Source organism: Nerophis lumbriciformis, linkage group LG23 (genome assembly GCF_033978685.3).
Source record: "Nerophis lumbriciformis linkage group LG23, RoL_Nlum_v2.1, whole genome shotgun sequence".
Lineage (NCBI taxonomy): Eukaryota > Metazoa > Chordata > Actinopteri > Syngnathiformes > Syngnathidae > Nerophis > Nerophis lumbriciformis.
Genome location: NC_084570.2, coordinates 41,960,963 through 41,979,160, shown reverse-complemented (window position 1 = coordinate 41,979,160; position 18,198 = coordinate 41,960,963). Strand labels below are relative to the sequence as shown.

Here is an 18,198-nt window from a genome sequence, read left to right as displayed (position 1 = left end):
GAGTGGAACTCCCCCTGGGCCCTAGTGCCCGCCTCTCTTTCGATGCTTGGTATCCTAGCAACCAGCACAGTCGTCATCGCCTTCGTCCGCTTTAACGACACGCCCATCGTCCGAGCGGCGGGAAGAGAGCTCAGCTACGTGTTACTGACAGGTACGCAGCGGATACCAATAATGAACACTTGTGTGAAGTTTACATCTATTAAAATAACATCGCCATTCCATTGTGCTGCAAATCTTTTTTGTCTTAACTATTATAGTTTTTATGTTTATGAATGTGTTATTACTCAAACAGCCCCAAACATAGTTAGACAATACACATCTGGTTATGAATAATAACACGTTAATTAGATGTTAACAAAATAGAAACTATGATAGTTAGGCAAAAACATTTTGTAGCACAAACCAATCAATTTTGTAAGTTGAGGTACTACTGTACATTTTTTATTATGATCATTTTCGACAGCGACCACCCCTCATCCTTCTTACGCAATGGACTATTCCACGCTACTGCACATGTGCAGACTTGATTCCGGAAGACCGACCAAAACAAACTCATTGGCTCAGCTTTGAGAGCTTTTTATGAAAGTGTTACCCAAGTGCAGCGCAGAGGAGGCGAGAGTGAGAAGAAAACAACTTCTTAAAAGTAGGGCGGGGCGATACGCCTGAAAACTGTATCACGATATAAATGTCAATATCGATAATTATTGATATTTTTATAACTCACGGAAAATAAGGAGCAGGAGAAAAAATATTTTATTGGAAATGTAACCTTCCTTTGATTATAATATATAATATAATGTATATCAAGGCAGAAAGGAAAACATGGAAAACAATCAATGTAAACAAAATATTAAAAACACAACTTCTTAAAATGAAGGCGCAAAAATAAGGAACATGTAAGAAATGCTTAATAAAGTGTAAGAAAACAGTGCAAAGTGTGAAAATGTAAACATACAAACAAACCTGAGAAGAACTATTTTCTGCAGGTTTAGTCTTAGGAAGTTACAGCTGTGCTCTAAAGGGTGAGGGCGGCTAAGGTGGTCTTTGTCTGACTACCGTCCCTTTGAAAAAAATCCCCAAAAGTGCCATACTGTCTTGGTGACTTTTTTCTCTTTTTTCTACAATTTCTTCATTTTGACTTTCTCTTCTCACTCCATGCAAAGATTTAACCCCCGAGACAACCAAACTTAAAAGTTAATACTTTTACCTGATTGGCGAGTGCCTTTGTTCAAGCAATCAACCTTGCTTCGCAACTTCTGCTCTCTTCTGACGAAAAAGAAAAGAAAATGATTGGACATTTTATCAAGCACATTTTTTATTGATATTGATTACGATATATCGTTTTATCGCCCAGTCCTACTTGAAAGTCAACAGTCTTGTGTCCTTCAAACACGGTCACCGCTAAAAGGGAACGGCACTTTTTGCCTATCGTTCACAATCATGAGACAAGAAGACAAAAGGTTTTTTTTTCTTTTGTATTTTAACATATAACATTGGCTCATTCTAAGTGGCTAGCAATGCATCTAATGTTAGAAATCAATTATACCTCTAAATCACTTTAAAAATACATTAAAAAACCATCAACAATACCTAATTTACGTTCTGTAACCTGTATAATAACCAAGCTGTAGCAACATTGTTATTGTAAGAGAGAACACTGAGGAACTCTTTTTCTAGAGTAGTAACACATCGACATGCTACAGTATTAGCCGTAAAAGCTAACTACGGAAAGAGATAAGCTAGCTTCTACGTCAACACGAAACACGTTGAGTTTGTAATACACAACAATGTGATAGAACACCAATCTGTACTGAGTGAACAAAAAGAACAATCATTCTAAAGTATCTGTAAAGTATTATTTCATGTTTTGTTTCTACTCAGCTAGCCAGACAGCATAGACGCATGATGTGCTGCATGTATCATCATTAATATAAAGTGCGACTTACTTGCTGTCCGGGGACATTTTTTCCGGTTTATTTGCATAAGCACTCCATTTATGTCGAAATAGCTTTGCTTCAAGTTCTACATTTTGCTGGTTCGAGTCGCTTTCAAGGGGAAGCAGTGCAATGTCAACACCGTGTATGGTGAGGATGGTGTTCTGCTGACCTAGACTGCGGATGTTGTGGATCGGTGGAGGGAATACTTCGAAGACCTCCTCAATCCTACCAGCACGTCTTCCTATGAGGAAGCAGTGCCTGGGGAATCTGTGGTGGGCTCTCCTATTTCTGGGGCTGAGGTTGCCGAGGTAGTTAAAAAGCTCCTCGGTGGCAAGGCCCCGGGGGTGGATGAGATCCGCCCGGAGTTCCTTAGGGCTCTGGATGTTGTGGGGCTGTCTTGGTTGACAAGACTCTGCAACATCGCGTGGACATCAAGGGCGGTACCTCTGGATTGGCAGACCGGGGTGGTGGTTCCTCTCTTTAAGAAGGGGAACCGGAGGGTGTGTTCCAACTATCGTGGGATCACACTCCTCAGCCTTCCCGGTAAGGTCTATTCAGGTGTACTGGAGAGGAGGCTACGCCGGATAGTCGAACCTCGGATTCAGGAGGAACAGTGTGGTTTTCGTCCTGGTCGTGGAACTGTGGACGAGCTCTATACTCTCGGCAGGGTCCTTGAGGGTGCATGGGAGTTTGCCCAACCAGTCTACATGTGCTTTGTGGACTTGGAGAAGGCATTCGACCGGGTACCCCGGGAAGTCCTGTGGGGAGTGCTTAGAGAGTATGGGGTAACGGACTGTCTGATTGTGGCGGTTCGCTCCCTGTATAATCAGTGTCAGAGCTTGGTCCGCATTGCTGGCAGTAAGTCGGACTCGTTTCCAGTGAGGGTTGGTCTCCGCCAAGGCTGCCCTTTGTCACCGATTCTGTTCATAATCTTTATTGACAGAATTTCTAGGCGCAGTCAGGGCGTTGAGGGTATCTGGTTTGGTGGCTGCAGGATTAGGTCTCTGCTTTTTGCGGATGATGTGGTCCTGATGGCTTCATCTGGCCAAGATCTTCAGCTCTCACTGGATCGGTTTGCAGCCGAGTGTGAAGCGACTGGGATGGGAATCAGCACCTCCAAGTCCGAGTCCATGGTTCTCGCCCGGAAAAGGGTGGAGTGCCATCTCCTGGTTGGGGAGGAGATCTTGCCCCGAGTGGAGGAGTTCAAGTACCTCGGAGTCTTGTTCACGAGTGAGGGAAGAGTGGATCGTGAGATCGACAGGCGGATCGGTGCGGCGTCTTCGGTAATGCGGACGCTGTATCGATCCGTTGTGGTGAAGAAGGTGTTGTGTTTTTAGTGTTTTTCCTGCTTTCTCCTCTTGTCTACACCTGTGCTTCTAGTGATTTGTCCTCGGCGAGGGGCGGACCTTGATGCACACCTGCTCGCAATTAGCACTCCGGTATATAGGCACGTCACGGTCAGCTTGGCCTCGCCGGTTATTGTCTCCTGCACCTCCCACGTGCATGTGCCTGCTTCATTTCATCAGTCCCGGTATGTTGCCACTCCTTATTCCTGTAATCCCTCACATCTTTGTGCTTGCTTCCTAGCCCCCCCTGAGGTAAAGAGGATTTTTGTGTTGGACTTATTGCTGTGTTCAGTGCGCCCTGGCCTACCTCCCTGCCGACCACTGTGGAACCTGTTTTTGTTGTTTATTCATGGTGTGCGTTTTTTGCCCCATCGCCTTTTGTTGCACTTGTTGGATTTATTAAATATTCCCTTTTTTATTATTCAACATTGCCTCTCGTCTCTGCATCCTGGGATCACCGTGATCAAATCCTAACAGAAGGAGCTGAGCCGGAAGGCAAAGCTATCGATTTACCGGTCGATCTACGTTCCCATCCTCACCTATGGTCATGAGCTTTGGGTCATGACCGAAAGGACAAGATCACGGGTACAAGCGGCCGAAATGAGTTTCCTCCGCCGGGTGGCGGGGCTCTCCCTTAGAGATAGGGTGAGAAGCTCTGTCATCCGGGGGGAGCTCAAAGTAAAGCCGCTGCTCCTCCACATCGAGAGGAGCCAGATGAGGTGGTTTGGGCATCTGGTCAGGATGCCACCCGAACGCCTCCCTAGGGAGGTGTTTAGGGCACGTCCGACCGGTAGTAGGCCACGGGGAAGACCCAGGACACGTTGGGAAGACTATATATCCCGGCTGGCCTGGGAACGCCTCGGGATCCCCCGGGAGGAGCTGGACGAAGTGGCTGGGGAGAGGGAAGTCTGGGCTTCCCTGCTTAGGCTGCTGCCCCCGCGACTCGACCTCGGATAAGCGGAAGAAGATGGATGGATGGATGGATGAATGGAGTCGCTTTCACCTCACTCTCTCAGCTTCCGTCTGCTCCAACGTCTTACCCTTCCTTCATGCTCACTTCTAGCAGCAGTAGTTCATCCTCCGTATATTCAGCTTAAAAAATATAAGGTTGTGAATCCTCATTTATCCAAAAATAGTCGTCTTTGTTGTCTGTTACCAAGTTTACCTTGATTACAGAACACACTCGTGTTTGATTCCGAAAGTAGGAACACACATTTGTTGCCAGAAGTCAGGAGTGCCTTGCTACGGAAACAAAAATCAATGTGCCAAAGAATTTGTACCGGTAATAATTCAAATGAAGAAAATACGGTAAATATTGTACATATTACATATTGTTATGAAGGTGTCTGTTACTACATTATATATATACTTACAGTGTGTATATTGTACATATTACATATTGTTATGAAGGTGTCTGTTACTACATTATATATATACTTGCAGTTTGTATATTGTACATAACTCAGGGGCCTTGTGGTTAGAGTGTCCGCCCTGAGATTGGTAGGTCGTGAGTTCAAACCCCGGCCAAGTGTATACCAAAAACTATAAAAATGGGACCCATTACCTCCCTGCTTGACACTCAGCATCAAGGGTTGGAATTGGGGGTTAAATCACCAAAAGGGTTCCCGGGCGTGGCCACGGCTGCTGCTCACTGCTCCACTCCCCTCCCAGGTGGTGATCAAGGGTGATGGGTCAAATGCAGAGAATAATTTCACCACACCTAGTGTGTGTGTGACAATCATTAAAAACAAAGAAAGAAAGAATATTACATATTGTTATGAAGGTGTCTGTTACTACATTATATATATATACTTGCAGTGTGTATATAAATCATTGAAGTTGTTTTAGAGACTTTGAAGGCTACAACGGTGACTCTAATTAGCCGCATCTCTTTTTTTCATCTTTAAAATCCCCAAAAAGGTGTGTTCTTATCTCTCATAATGATTGTGAACGATAGGCAAAATTCCAAAAAGAGCGCAGCTCCCCTTTAAGAGCTCTCTTTTTCCCACCAGTCACACACTTCTAGGTCTTCACAATAATAGCGCTACATGTCACATTTGTACAACATGCTTCCCCCGCAGGGATCTTTTTGATCTACTTGATCACTTTCCTGATGATCGCCGAGCCGGGCGTGGTGGTGTGTGCCCTGCGGCGCCTCCTGCTGGGCCTGGGCACAGCCATCACCTACTCGGCCATGCTGACCAAAACCAACCGCATCTACCGGATATTTGAGCAGGGCAAGAGGTCGGTCACGCCGCCCAAGTTCATCAGCCCCGCCTCCCAGCTGCTCATCACCTTCGTCCTCGTCTCCGTCCAGGTAGGGACACGGGCGTCGCGCCATTTCCTGTTTGTGTGCTGACGCACCCCGTGTTTGCCAGGTGTTTGGTGTGTTTGTGTGGTTCGCCGTCGTCCCGCCTCACACCATCGTGGACTACGACGAGCTCCGCCCCCCCAACCCCGACCTGGCCCGAGGGATTCTCAAGTGCGACATGTTGGACCTGTCGCTCATCTGCTGCCTCAGCTACAGCATGGTCCTCATGGTAACATGCGCCGTCCGTCCGGCCGAGCCCACGCCTCCGCCGCGTCACCCGCTGCCCGTTTCTGTTGCTAGGTGACGTGCACCGTGTACGCCGTGAAAAGCCGCAAAGTCCCAGAGACGTTCAACGAGGCCAAGCCCATCGGCTTCACCATGTACACCACTTGTATCGTCTGGCTGGCCTTCCTGCCCATCTTCTTTGGCACGGCGCAGTCCACAGAAAAGGTGAGGAGTCACAGACCAGCACCATTAAAGATGCTAAAACCAACCCTGACATCGACATAAGCGGTTGTTGACATAGACCAGGGGTCGGCAACCCGCGGCTCTAGAGCCGCATGCGGCTCTTTAGCGCCGCCCGAGTGGCTCTCTGAAGCTTTTTCAAAAATATATGAAAAATGGAAAAAGATGAGGGGGAAAAAAAATATTTTTTGTTTTAATATGGTTTCTGTAGGAGGACAAACATGACACAAACCTCCCTAATTGTCTATATTAAACCTGCTTCACTGATTCGAGTATTTGGCGAGCGCCGTTTTGTCTTAATAATTTTGGCGGTCCTTGAACTCACCGTAGTTTGTTTACATGTATAACTTTCTCCGACTTTCTGGGACGTGTTTTATGCCACTTCTTTTTCTGTCTCATTTTGTCCACCAAACTTTCAACGTTGTGCATGAATGCACAAAGGTGAGTTTTGTTGATGTTATTGACTTGTGTGGTGTGCTAAACAGACATATTTGGTCACTGCATGACTGCAAGCTAATCAATACTAACATGTTATTTAGGCTAGCTATATGTACATATTGCATCATTATGCCTCATCTGTAGCTATATTTGAGGTCATTTAGTTTCCTTTAAGTCATCTCAATTCAATGTATATCTCATGACACACTATCTGTATGTAATATGGCTTTTAATTTGTTTGCGGCTAGAGACATATTTGTTATTGTATTTTTGTTCCTATATGGCTTTTTCAACATTTTGGGTTGCCGACCCCTGACATAGACCAAACCAGACATTTCATGTCTTAAGTGAAGTTAAGGTTAAGTCGACGTTGACCGATTATGTCTCTAAAACTTGACACTCAAAGAGATCATTTCTACAGAAAGTTGCTCCTTTTATGTCGACAACCCATTTATGTAGACCATCAAGTCCTGGGCCATCATGTTTTTCTTTTGACTAGAAAGCTTAAGTTAAGTTAAGGTTAAGTCAACGTTGACCAAAGGCTTGAGGACCAAAGGCGTCATTTCTACAAAAAGTCGCCCCGTTTATGTCGACAACCCATTTATGTAAACCAACTCTTCAAGACTTGGTCCATGGTATTTTTTATTACTAAAAAGTACTTAAGTTAAGGTTAAGTCAATGTTGACCGGTTATGTCGATAAAACTTGAGACCCAAAGAGATCTTATTTTACATAAAATCGCTCCGTTTATGTTGACAACCCGTCTATGTTTACCATCAAGTCCTGGTCCATCGTGTTTTTCTTTTTACTAAAAAGTGCTTAAGTTAAGTTAAGGTTAAGTCAACGTTGACCGATTTTGTCGATAAAACTTCAGACCCAAAGAGATCTTATTTTACATAATACAATTTTACATAATTTTACATAAAATCGCTCCAACCAAGTCTTGGTCCGTTGTGTTCTTCTTATTACTAAAAAGTGCTTAAGTTAAGGTTAAGTCAACGTTGACCGATTTTGTCACGATAAAACTTGAGGACCAAAGGCGTCATTTCTACAAAAAGTCGTCTTGTTTATGTCGACAACCCATTTATATAAACCATCTCTTTAAGATACAATTCATCATGTTGTACCTATTGCTAAAAAGTTCTGAAGTCAAGTTAAGGTTAAAAAGTCGATGTTAACTGATTTTGTCGATAAAACTTGACACTCAAAGAGATCATTTCTACAAAAAGTCGCTCCGTTTATGTCGACAACCCATTTATGTAAAAAAAACTCTTCAAGTCCTGGGCCGTCATGTTTTTCTTTTGACTAAAAAGTGCTTAAGTTAAGTTAAGGTTAAGTCAACGTTGATCAAAGGTTTGAGGACCAAAGGCGTCATTTCTACAAAAAGTCGCCCCGTTCATGTCGACAACCCATTTATCATCAATCAATCAATCAATCAATCAATCTTTATTTATATAGCCCTAAATCACGACATCCTCGGTACAAAGCCCACATACGGGCAAGGAAAAACTCACCCCAGTGGGACGTCGATGTGAATGACTATGAGAAACCTTGGAGAGGACCGCATATTTGGGTAACCCCCCCCCTCTAGGGGAGACCGAAAGCAATGGATGTCGAGTGGGTCTGACATAATATTGTGAGAGTCCAGTCCATAGTGGATCCAACATAATAGTAAGAGTCCAGTCCATAGTGGGGCCAGCAGGACACCATCCCGAGCGGAGACGGGTCAGCAGCGTAGAGATGTTCCCAGCCGATGCACAGGCCCACCCCGGGTCCCGACTCTGGACAGCCAGCACTTCATCCATGGCCACCGGACCTGTGCCCCCCCCCCCCCCTCAAGGAAAAGGGGAGCAGAGGAGAAAAGAAAAGAAACGGCAGATCAACTGGTCTAACAGGGGGGCTATTTAAAGGCTAGAGTATACAAATGAGTTTTAAGATGGGACTTAAATGCTTCTACTGAGGTAGCATCTCTAATTGTTACCGGGAGGGTATTCCATAGTACTGGAGCCCGAATAGAAAACGCTCTATAGCCCGCAGACTTTTTTGGGGCTCTGGGAATCACTAATAAGCCGGAGTTCTTTGAACGCAGATTTCTTGCCGGGACATATGGTACAATGCAATCGACAAGATAGGACGGAGCTAGACCGTGTAGTATTTTATACGTAAGTAGTAAAACCTTAAAGTCACATCTTAAGTGCACAGGAAGCCAGTGCAGGTGAGCCAGTATAGGCGTAATATGATCAAACTTTCTTGTTCTTGTCAAAAGTCTAGCAGCCGCATTTTGTACCAACTGTAATTTTTTAATGCTAGACATAGGGAGACCCGAAAATAATACGTTACAGTAGTCGAGACGAGACGTAACGAACGCATGAATAATGATCTCAGCGTCGCTAGTGGATAAAATAGAACGAATTTTAGCGATATTACGGAGATGGAAGAAGGCCGTTTTAGTAACACTCTTAATGTGTGATTCAAACGAGAGAGTTGGATCGAAGATAATACCCAGATTCTTTACTGATTCGCCTTGTGTAATTGTTTGGTTGTCAAATGTTAAGGTGATATTATTAAATAAATGTCGGTGTTTAGCAGGACCGATAATCAGCATTTCCGTTTTCTTGGCGTTGAGTTGCAAGAAGTTAGCGGACATCCATTGTTTAATTTCATTAAGACACGCCTCCAGCTGACTACAATCCGGCGTGTTGGTCAGCTTTAGGGGCATGTAGAGTTGGGTGTCATCAGCATAACAATGAAAGCTAACACCGTATTTGCGTATGATGTCGCCTAGCGGCAGCATGTAAATACTAAAGAGTGCAGGGCCAAGAACCGAACCCTGAGGAACTCCGCACGTTACCTTAACATAGTCCGAGGTCACATTATTATGGGAGACGCATGTGGGTGATTTGCAAGTTAAATAGTACTACTAAATATGTTGAGAAAGTAATAAAGAAAGCTGCAGAACAATTTAAAAGCACACAAATAGAACGATACTTAGCTTTTTCGAAACAGCGAGCAGTCAGCGAGCAGTCACGCACGGTGAACCGGAACCGGAAGTCAAGCCGTATGTATGTATGTTATGTAAACCAACTCTTCAAGACTTGGTCCATGGTGTTTTTTATTACTGAAAAGTGCTTAAGATAAGTGAAGTTAAGGTTAAGTCAACGTTGACCAATTTTGTCAATAAAACTTGAGGACCAAAGGGGTAATTTCTACATCAAGTTGCCCCATTTATGTTGACAACCCGCCTATGTGGACCAACTCTTCTGGTCCTGGTCCATCGTGTTCTTCTTATTACTAAAAAGTGCTTAAGTGAAGTTAAGCTTAAGTCAACGTTGACCATTTTGTCAATAAAACTTGAGACTCAAAGAGATAATTTCTACAAAAAGTCGCTCCGTTTATGTCGACAACCCATTTATGTAAACCATCTCTTTAAGACACAGTTCTTCATGTTGTTCCTATTGCTAAAAAGTGCTTAAGTTAAGGTTAAGTCAACATTGACCTATTTTGTCGATAAAACTTGAGGACCAAAGGGGTCATTTCTACATAAAGTTGTTCCGTTTATGTTGACAACCCGTCTATGTGGACCAACTCTTCAAGTCCTGGTCCATAGTGTTCTTCTTATTACGAATAAGAACTTAAGTTAAGTCAACATTGACCGATTTTGTCGATAAAACTTGAGACCCAAAGAGGTCTTATTTTACACAAAGTCGCTCCGTTTATGTTGACAACCCGTCTATGTGTACCAACTCATCAGGTCCACTGTGTTCTCCTTATATCCAATAATATGTAATAATAATATATAATTCTTTCAGAATCGATTATTGATTTCAAATGAATACTTTTTAATAACATTGGGTGCCAATTCTATGATTAACTACATTCCTCCATTAAATGAACAGCTCTGATCAATTTCTATTTTACTTAAAAGAAAACTGGTTTTATTTATTACAATTCCAGCCAAACATTTATTAAAGTCAAATACAAATAGGGCAACAAGAGAAGTGTAAAGTCAGTGTGTACAGCAGATATAGATCATCTACATGATGATTTGTCTAAGTGGCTGGACAGGACAGATTGGAAATAAAAATAAATAAATACAAAAATAAAAAGATTTAAAAAGCATTTTTGAAATTGTGATTAATTTGAAAATCTATTTTTTTTGACACCCCTACTAAAAAGTGCTTGCTTAAGTCTACGTGACCGCGTCTGTTGACTTAAAACTTGAGGCCAAAAGCGGACAAATGGTGTTGTCAACGTCATCATTATGAACATTCAGCGTTACTACGACTACACAGCATGACATGTTTCAATCAATCAATCAATGTTTACTTATAAAGCCCTAAATCACGAGTGTCTCAAAGGGCAGCACAAGCCACAACGATCCCATGTTTGTTCATGCTGTCAATTTGGGTTAAGTGGACAAGCGCTCATGTCAGCAGCGACTTGGTGTAACAAGACATGACTTGGTCCCCCCCCCCAGATGTTCATCCAGACGGCCACCCTGACCGTGTCCATGACTCTCAGCGCCTCCGTCTCCCTGGGCATGCTCTACATCCCCAAAGTCTACGTCATCCTCTTCCACCCCGAGCAGAACATCCCCAAGAGGAAAAGAAGCTTCAAGGTGTGTGAGGCCCACCCCCTCCCCGTCTTCACGTCTCCTCTGCTTGCCAAAGCTGACTCTTGTTTGGCAGGGTGTGGTCCAGGCTGCTCAGATGTCTCGCAAGTCCCAACAGAACGGAAAGAGCAACTTCGAGCCGGACAGGACGCAGTGACCCCAAGCATGAAGGTACTCTTGACTACTCTACAGTTACATGGATTACTGAATGCTGCTGCCCGAGTACTGACTAGAACTAGCTACAAAATCCTGAACTTTATTGACATGCTTAGCACTACTGTTGTCCCGATACCAATATTTTGGTACTGGTACCTGTACTAAAATTATTTCGATACTTTTCGGTGCTTTTTGATACTTTTCTAAATAAAGGGGAGCACACAAAATTGTATTATTGGCTTTATTTGAACAAAAAATCTTAGGGTACATTAAACATATGTTTATTATTGCAAGTTTGTCCTTAAATAAAATAGTGAACATACTAGACAACTTGTCTTTTAGTAGTAAGTAAACAAACAAAGGCTCCTAATTAGTCTGCTGACGTATGCAGTAACATATTGTCTTTTATCCTTCTATTATTTTGTCAATATTATTAAGGACAAGTGGTAGAAAATGGATTATTAATTTACTTGTTCATTTACTGTTAATATCTGCTTACTTTCTCTTTTAACATGTTCTCTCGACACTTCTGTTAAAATGTAATAATCACTTATTCTTCTGTTGTTTGATACTTTACATTAGTTTTGAAAGATACCACAAATTTAGGTATCAATCCGATACCAAGTAGTTACAGGATCATACATTGGTCATATTCAAAGTCCTCATGTGTCCAGGGATGTATTTCCTGAGTTTAGAAACATAATATACGTTTTTTTTCAACGAAAGAAGATGTTGTGATGCCAAAAAATATAAACGTAGTCATAGTAGTATCGACCAGATACGCTCCTGTACTTGATATCATTACAGTGGATGTTAGATGTAGATCCACCACTCGCGTTTGTTTACATTTTGGCGCCGGTGAGCTACGGTGTGTAGTGAAGCATGTTTAGCTATTCCTCGTCCTGCAGGGAGGATACTTGTAAGAAACTTACTTTGTCGCTATGAAGGCGAGGATTAGTGATTTAGTAGTAGCTAAAACACTACGGATCGACTTTAGCCGCTGGCTCGCTAGCCATGTCTTAAAGCACCTCTTCCTGAGGGCGTTTCTGTGTTATAACTTCACCTTTATCTTTAGTTTTTAAGTCAAAATGCGTCCATTCTCCTTTTTCTGTCTACACACTGTGTCTGCTTGTAAGTACTCTGTGTGCGCGCGCTGCCGAACATGCTCCTCTGCTCGTAAACCAGCAATGTCACGACGTGACGACGACAGGAGCGCGGGGTTTGGGGGACCGGTACTTTTTAGAGGCGGTATAGTACCGAATATGATTCATTAGTATCGCGGTGCTATACTAATACCGGTATACCGTACAACCCTACTAAGCACTAAATTAAGGGTGTCCAATTCTTCCTAGAACTAGTAAAAAATGGAATCTGATTTGATAAAATCACTAAATTTAGCCAAGAGTGGCCAAAGGTCAGTAGGTAATTAATCACCTAGTGCCCTCTAGTGGAAGAGCATGTCATTGTTCTGCCTGTCACCATGCATCACTGGCATCGTGCCACTAATTCTCTGGACTAAATAACTGCCACAGCACAGTGGTTGGGAATCACTGAAAAATGAAAGCATGCTGCAGCCAGTTTGATATTTTCCATACAATGTTTATTGTAACTATTAGGGCGACCCTCGATTTTGGTGAACGTTAAAGATCCCCCGGACTTAAAATGGTGTCGGTCATTAAAGGATTTAAAATAAGTCCTTTTTTAACTTTCAACACTTAAATAAATATCTGTAGATCACACGTGTCAAACTCAAGGCTCGGGCGCCAGATCATTTTATATGGCCCGCGAAATGGTAATAATATGTTTTAATAAAGAATATTTTCTTACTGAATGTATTTGTTCTTTTCATTTTGACGTTCAAAAGATGCATGAACTGCATGTTCATCTTTATATACATATCTTTTAAAATGTTTAATATTATCTAATAATGCAACAAAATGTTATATTTTTTAAATAAAAACAAGTACTTGAATATCAGCTTGACTTATGATTTCAAAGCAAGTTATCGAATTGTGCACTGTAAAAATGACAATAGACTTTATGGTTAAAAAAATTTTTTTTTTTTTACAGTAATACACTATAAAACTAACAACTCTAGATTTTACTGTAAAACAGTGGTACTGTTTTTCCATTCAATTTACAGTAATGTGCCGTAAAAAACACTGCAACTTTTACGATAAAATTCTGGCTTTTTTTACTCTAAAATCTATTTAGTTTTTTTCAAGCGAACGTAAAACAAGCAAATAATCAAATGCTTCGGCAATAATGCAAAATCATGAGCCGATGCCGTTTTTATGCCACTTTTTTTCCAAAGAAAACCCTGTTTTCATGGCAAACACACCAAATATAAAATATTTTCCCCAGAAAATATTTCAAATGACAATGTTTGGTGTGAAGGAATTGGAGCCTTAAATATGTCAATAATTCATAACAACATTGATTTTGATTTATCATTATTTTTTGAACAATGACAGTTTACAAAATATCAGACTAAGGTTTTCGGGGTTTCAAAAAGCCCCCCCCCCCTTCTACCCACTCATTAGTGTTAAAACACAAGTAATGTGTTAATATTTTTTTACTTTCGACGTTTAATCTATAAATCAACTTCAGATCTAACCCTGGTCATTTTAAAAATGTTTCATGCCCCTTTTTCCCCCAAAGAAACCCCTGTTTATTACAGCAAAAATACCAAATATGCAAAACTGTTCCCCAAAACAATTTTCAAAAATTAAAGATTTGTTGTGAAGTAATTGGAGCCTCAAATATGTAAATAAATCATAACAACATTGATTTTGATTCATTTGTTGTTGTTTTTTTAATGTTTTATGCCCTTTTTGAACATTTTTATGGCAAAAAACACAAAATAATCAACATTTTCCCCAAGACATTTTTCAAAATGGAATATTAAATGCAAAGTCATTAGAGTTTTGAATGTCAATGATTCATTATTATTTTTGTACAATGTCAGTTTAAAAACAAATCTGACTAAAGATTTTGGAGATCCAAAAGGCCCCCCCCACTCATAAAAGTGTTAAAAAATATATTAATATTTGATTTACTTTCAACATTTAAATATCTATAGATCAACTTCAGATCTATCCCTTGCCATAAAGTTTTTAAAACACTTTTTTTAATGGCAAAACCACAGAATATGTAACATTTTCCCCAAAACATTTTTTTCAAAGTGTAATATTTGATGTGAAGTAATTGGATTATTAAATATGTCAATAATTGATAACATTGATTTGATTTGTTATAATTTTGCAACAATGACCGTTTAAAAAACAATTTAGACTAAATAAAAGTGTTAAAATTTTATATTTAATATTTTTTTACTTTCAACGTTTAAATATCTATAAATCCACTTTTGATCCATCTGTTGCCATAAAGTTTTAATTTTTTTATGTTGTATGTTTGTTTTTTTTTATAATTGAAAAAAATAATGTTTTGTAATACAAAACCATAAATATGTCAAATCTTCCCCAAAGCATTTTTTAAAATGCAATATTTGAAGTGAAGGAATTGGAGCTTTAAATAGGTTGATAATTCATAACAACATTGATTTTGATTCATTATTATTTTTTGGGGAAAACATTTCAACAAGATTTTGGGGATCCAAAAGGCCCCCACTTATAAGTGTTTAAAAAAGTAATGTTTTATTTTACTTTCAATGTTTGAATATCTATCGATCAACTTCAGATCTACCTATTGCCATAAAATGTTTCATTTTTTTATGTTTTATTAATAAATATTTTTTCATGGCAAAACCACAAAATATGCAAACATTTTCCTCAAAACATTTTTCAAAATGGAATATTTGATGTGAAGTAATTGGATTATTAAATAGGTCAGTAGTTTATAACAACATTGATTTTGATTCGGTATTATTTTTTGAACAATGACAGTTTTGAGTTTTAGTTAGAAAACCAGGGGAAAAAATCCCAAAAATACATATTATGACATACAACTCGGGACGGCGGTCGGGTGTGTGTCGCAAACACGCTAACACAGCCAGTCAGTCCAACAAAAGTCAACAAACAACTGGTGTATGTCTACTAGAGACTGGGAAGGAGTTTGTTGCTGTACTCTAGGGAAATCTCGAAGTAACGACCTCGCCACGTTGCCTTCACCCAGGGAAAACCGTCCAGATTAGAATGTTTGTGTTTGAGCGAAAACAAATTCAAACTTTTCACCCTAAATGTCTATTTCGGATCTTTAAATTCATCATATTTCGCCATGCAGAGCAGACGTCGTCTCCAAGATGTTTTCCAATTTGCGATTTAGTCCAAAATCACAACAAGCCAGAGTGCCCAGAACAGCTTTGTGTTATTAATCAATATTGCAGCTTTTTATTGTTACATTTCACCTGTTTGCTCTTTTGATAGTATTTTTACAATGTGCTGCGGGCTGTAATTGCACGTGGGACACCTCTGTACTGGCGTATTACAAACGACATAATATTTACATGCTACATTTCCTGTTCTATTTTCTTGGCAGGACGCCATGTGAGTCTGATCAATCCCTGCACACCTGATGGTGGCGTGGTGAAGATCACACGGTTCACCGCCTTCCTTCCTGTTCCTTCAGTCTTCTCCTGATCTCTTCTGGTGTTTTGTAAAGCAGTGTTTCCACCAAGACACACATACATCAGGCCACCAAACAAAAAAAGTAGGCTAGAATCATTGCTGAAATAGTCACAGATTGCCTGTTTAGTTTCTACACTGGCTGTCGTCAAGGTGAAGCTGGAGCCTATCCCAGCTGCAGGCGGGGCCTATGTATGATCACAAACAAACATTCCTACTCACATTCTCACCTACAGTCTGGACTCTTTCATTTGGAGTCTCCACTGATCACTGCTTTTAAAACTATCTCTTATTCTTGGACTTTTATTCACACCTGACTTCATTTCTAACTCTTTTTCTTCTTATAAACTCTGATAACATGAGGTGGAATCCATTAGCCAATCGTTTGATCCACGGGTGTCCAAACTTTTTCCACTGAAGGCCGCACACTGAAAAATCAAAGCACGCGGGGGCAATTTTGATATTTTTCATTTTCAAAACCATGCAATATATAGATTTGTTTTTAACCTTTGGGTCTCCCTTCAAGTTTGGTTCACAGGTCTGTCCTAAAAAAAATGTTTTAAATTAGGCATATATACAGTATATATATATATATATATATATACAGTATATATATATATATATATATACAGTATATATATATATATATATACTGTGTATATATATATATACTGTATATATATATATATATACTGTATATATATATATATATATATATATATATGTATATATATATATATGTATATATACATATATATATATATATATACTGTATATGTATATATATATATATATTTTGTGTATATATTTATATTGTATAAATATATATATATATATATATATATATATATATATATATGTGTGTATATATATACATACATATGTATATACACATATAAATATATGTATGTAAATGTGTTTGTGTGTATATATATATATATATATATATATATATATATACTATTTATATGTATGTCTACACACATACACATGTGTATATATACACACATAAATAGGTATATATATATATATATACACGATTATTATTTGAGCCAACTAACATAATTGGGGATCTAAAAGGGCCCCACTCATAAAGACGTTAAAAATAAGTCATACCTTTATTTTTAACACTTAAGTCTCTAGATTAACTTCAGATCTACCTTTTGGTATAAAGTTGTTTTTTCCAATGCCCTTTTTGTTAAAGACCACCCAGTTTTTTTTATGGCAAAAACACAAAATATGCAATATTTTCCCCAAAAAATGTTCAAAGTGGAATATTTGATGTGAAGTCATTGGCGCTCTACATCTACATTTCAACCAAACCAACTTCCTCCTTCCTCCCTTACAGACTGCCTCAGTGAACTCAAGTAGTGGTTCTCATCCAATTTCCTTCAACTCAATAGTAATTAGGGCTGCAACAACTAATCGATTAAATCGATTATAAAACTAGTTTCCGATTAATTTAGTCATCAATTCGTTAGATCTATGCTATGCGCATGCGCAGAGGCTTTTTTATTTATTTATTTATTTTTCTTATTTTGTAATTTTTTATTTTTTATAAACCTTTATTTATAAACTGCAACATTCACAAACAGCTGAGAAACAATCATCAAAATAAGTATGGTGCCAGTATGCTGTTTTTTTCCAATAAAATACTGGAAAGGATAGAAATTTATTTTGTCTCTTTTATCCGATTATTAATCGATTAATCGAAGCAATAATCGACAGATTAATCGATTATCAAATTAATCGTTAGTTGCAGCCCTAATAGTCATAAAACCGAAATCTTACTTGTCGGTACGAAAACCATTCTCGCCAAAACCAACAGCTTGTCCATTACTCTCTGCAATTCCTCTGTCTCCCCCTCCTCCCAAGTCAAGAGTCTGGGTGTCATCCTCGACAGCACACTCTCCTTTCAAGCCCACATTAACAGCATTACCCGGTCTGCTTACTTTCATCTTCGGAACATTAATCGTCTTTGCCCATCCCTTACCCCACATACTGCTGCCATACTAGTCCATAGCCTGGTCACCTCTCGCCTGGACTACTGCAACTCTCTCGTTTGGTCTCCCTCACAAGTCACTTCACAAACTTCAGCTTCTCCAGAACTCTCCAGCCCGGATAATCACCAGAACCCCTTCAATCCAGCACATCACCCCTGTTCTGCAGCAACTCCACTGGCTACCCATCAAACACCGTATCCACTTTAAAATAATTCTCCTCACTTTCAAAGCCATCCATAACCTCTCTCCGTCATATCTCTCTGACCTGATCCATGTCGCCACGCCCTCACGTTCCCTAAGATCCTCTTCATCCATCCATCTCACTGTCCCCTTATTTAAACTGTCCAC

The 18,198-nt window shown here is 39.9% G+C and overlaps 1 protein-coding gene across 1 annotated transcript in view; it reads left to right on the top strand.

Annotated features, from left to right (window-relative positions):
- The window catches only part of grm6a (glutamate receptor, metabotropic 6a), a 46,787-nt gene extending 30,376 nt beyond the window's left edge, over positions 1–16,411 (top strand). Inside the window, exons 11-17 of the mRNA XM_061985512.2 lie at positions 1–151; positions 5,365–5,600; positions 5,662–5,823; positions 5,895–6,044; positions 10,974–11,114; positions 11,185–11,279; positions 15,762–16,411. The exon at positions 1–151 is cut by the window's left edge and continues 114 nt beyond it. Of these exons, the coding sequence (XP_061841496.2) occupies positions 1–151; positions 5,365–5,600; positions 5,662–5,823; positions 5,895–6,044; positions 10,974–11,114; positions 11,185–11,265 (921 nt within the window). The 3' untranslated portion in view covers positions 11,266–11,279; positions 15,762–16,411. The remainder of the gene's footprint in view (positions 152–5,364; positions 5,601–5,661; positions 5,824–5,894; positions 6,045–10,973; positions 11,115–11,184; positions 11,280–15,761) is intronic.
- Positions 16,412–18,198: the final 1,787 nt, after the last annotated feature.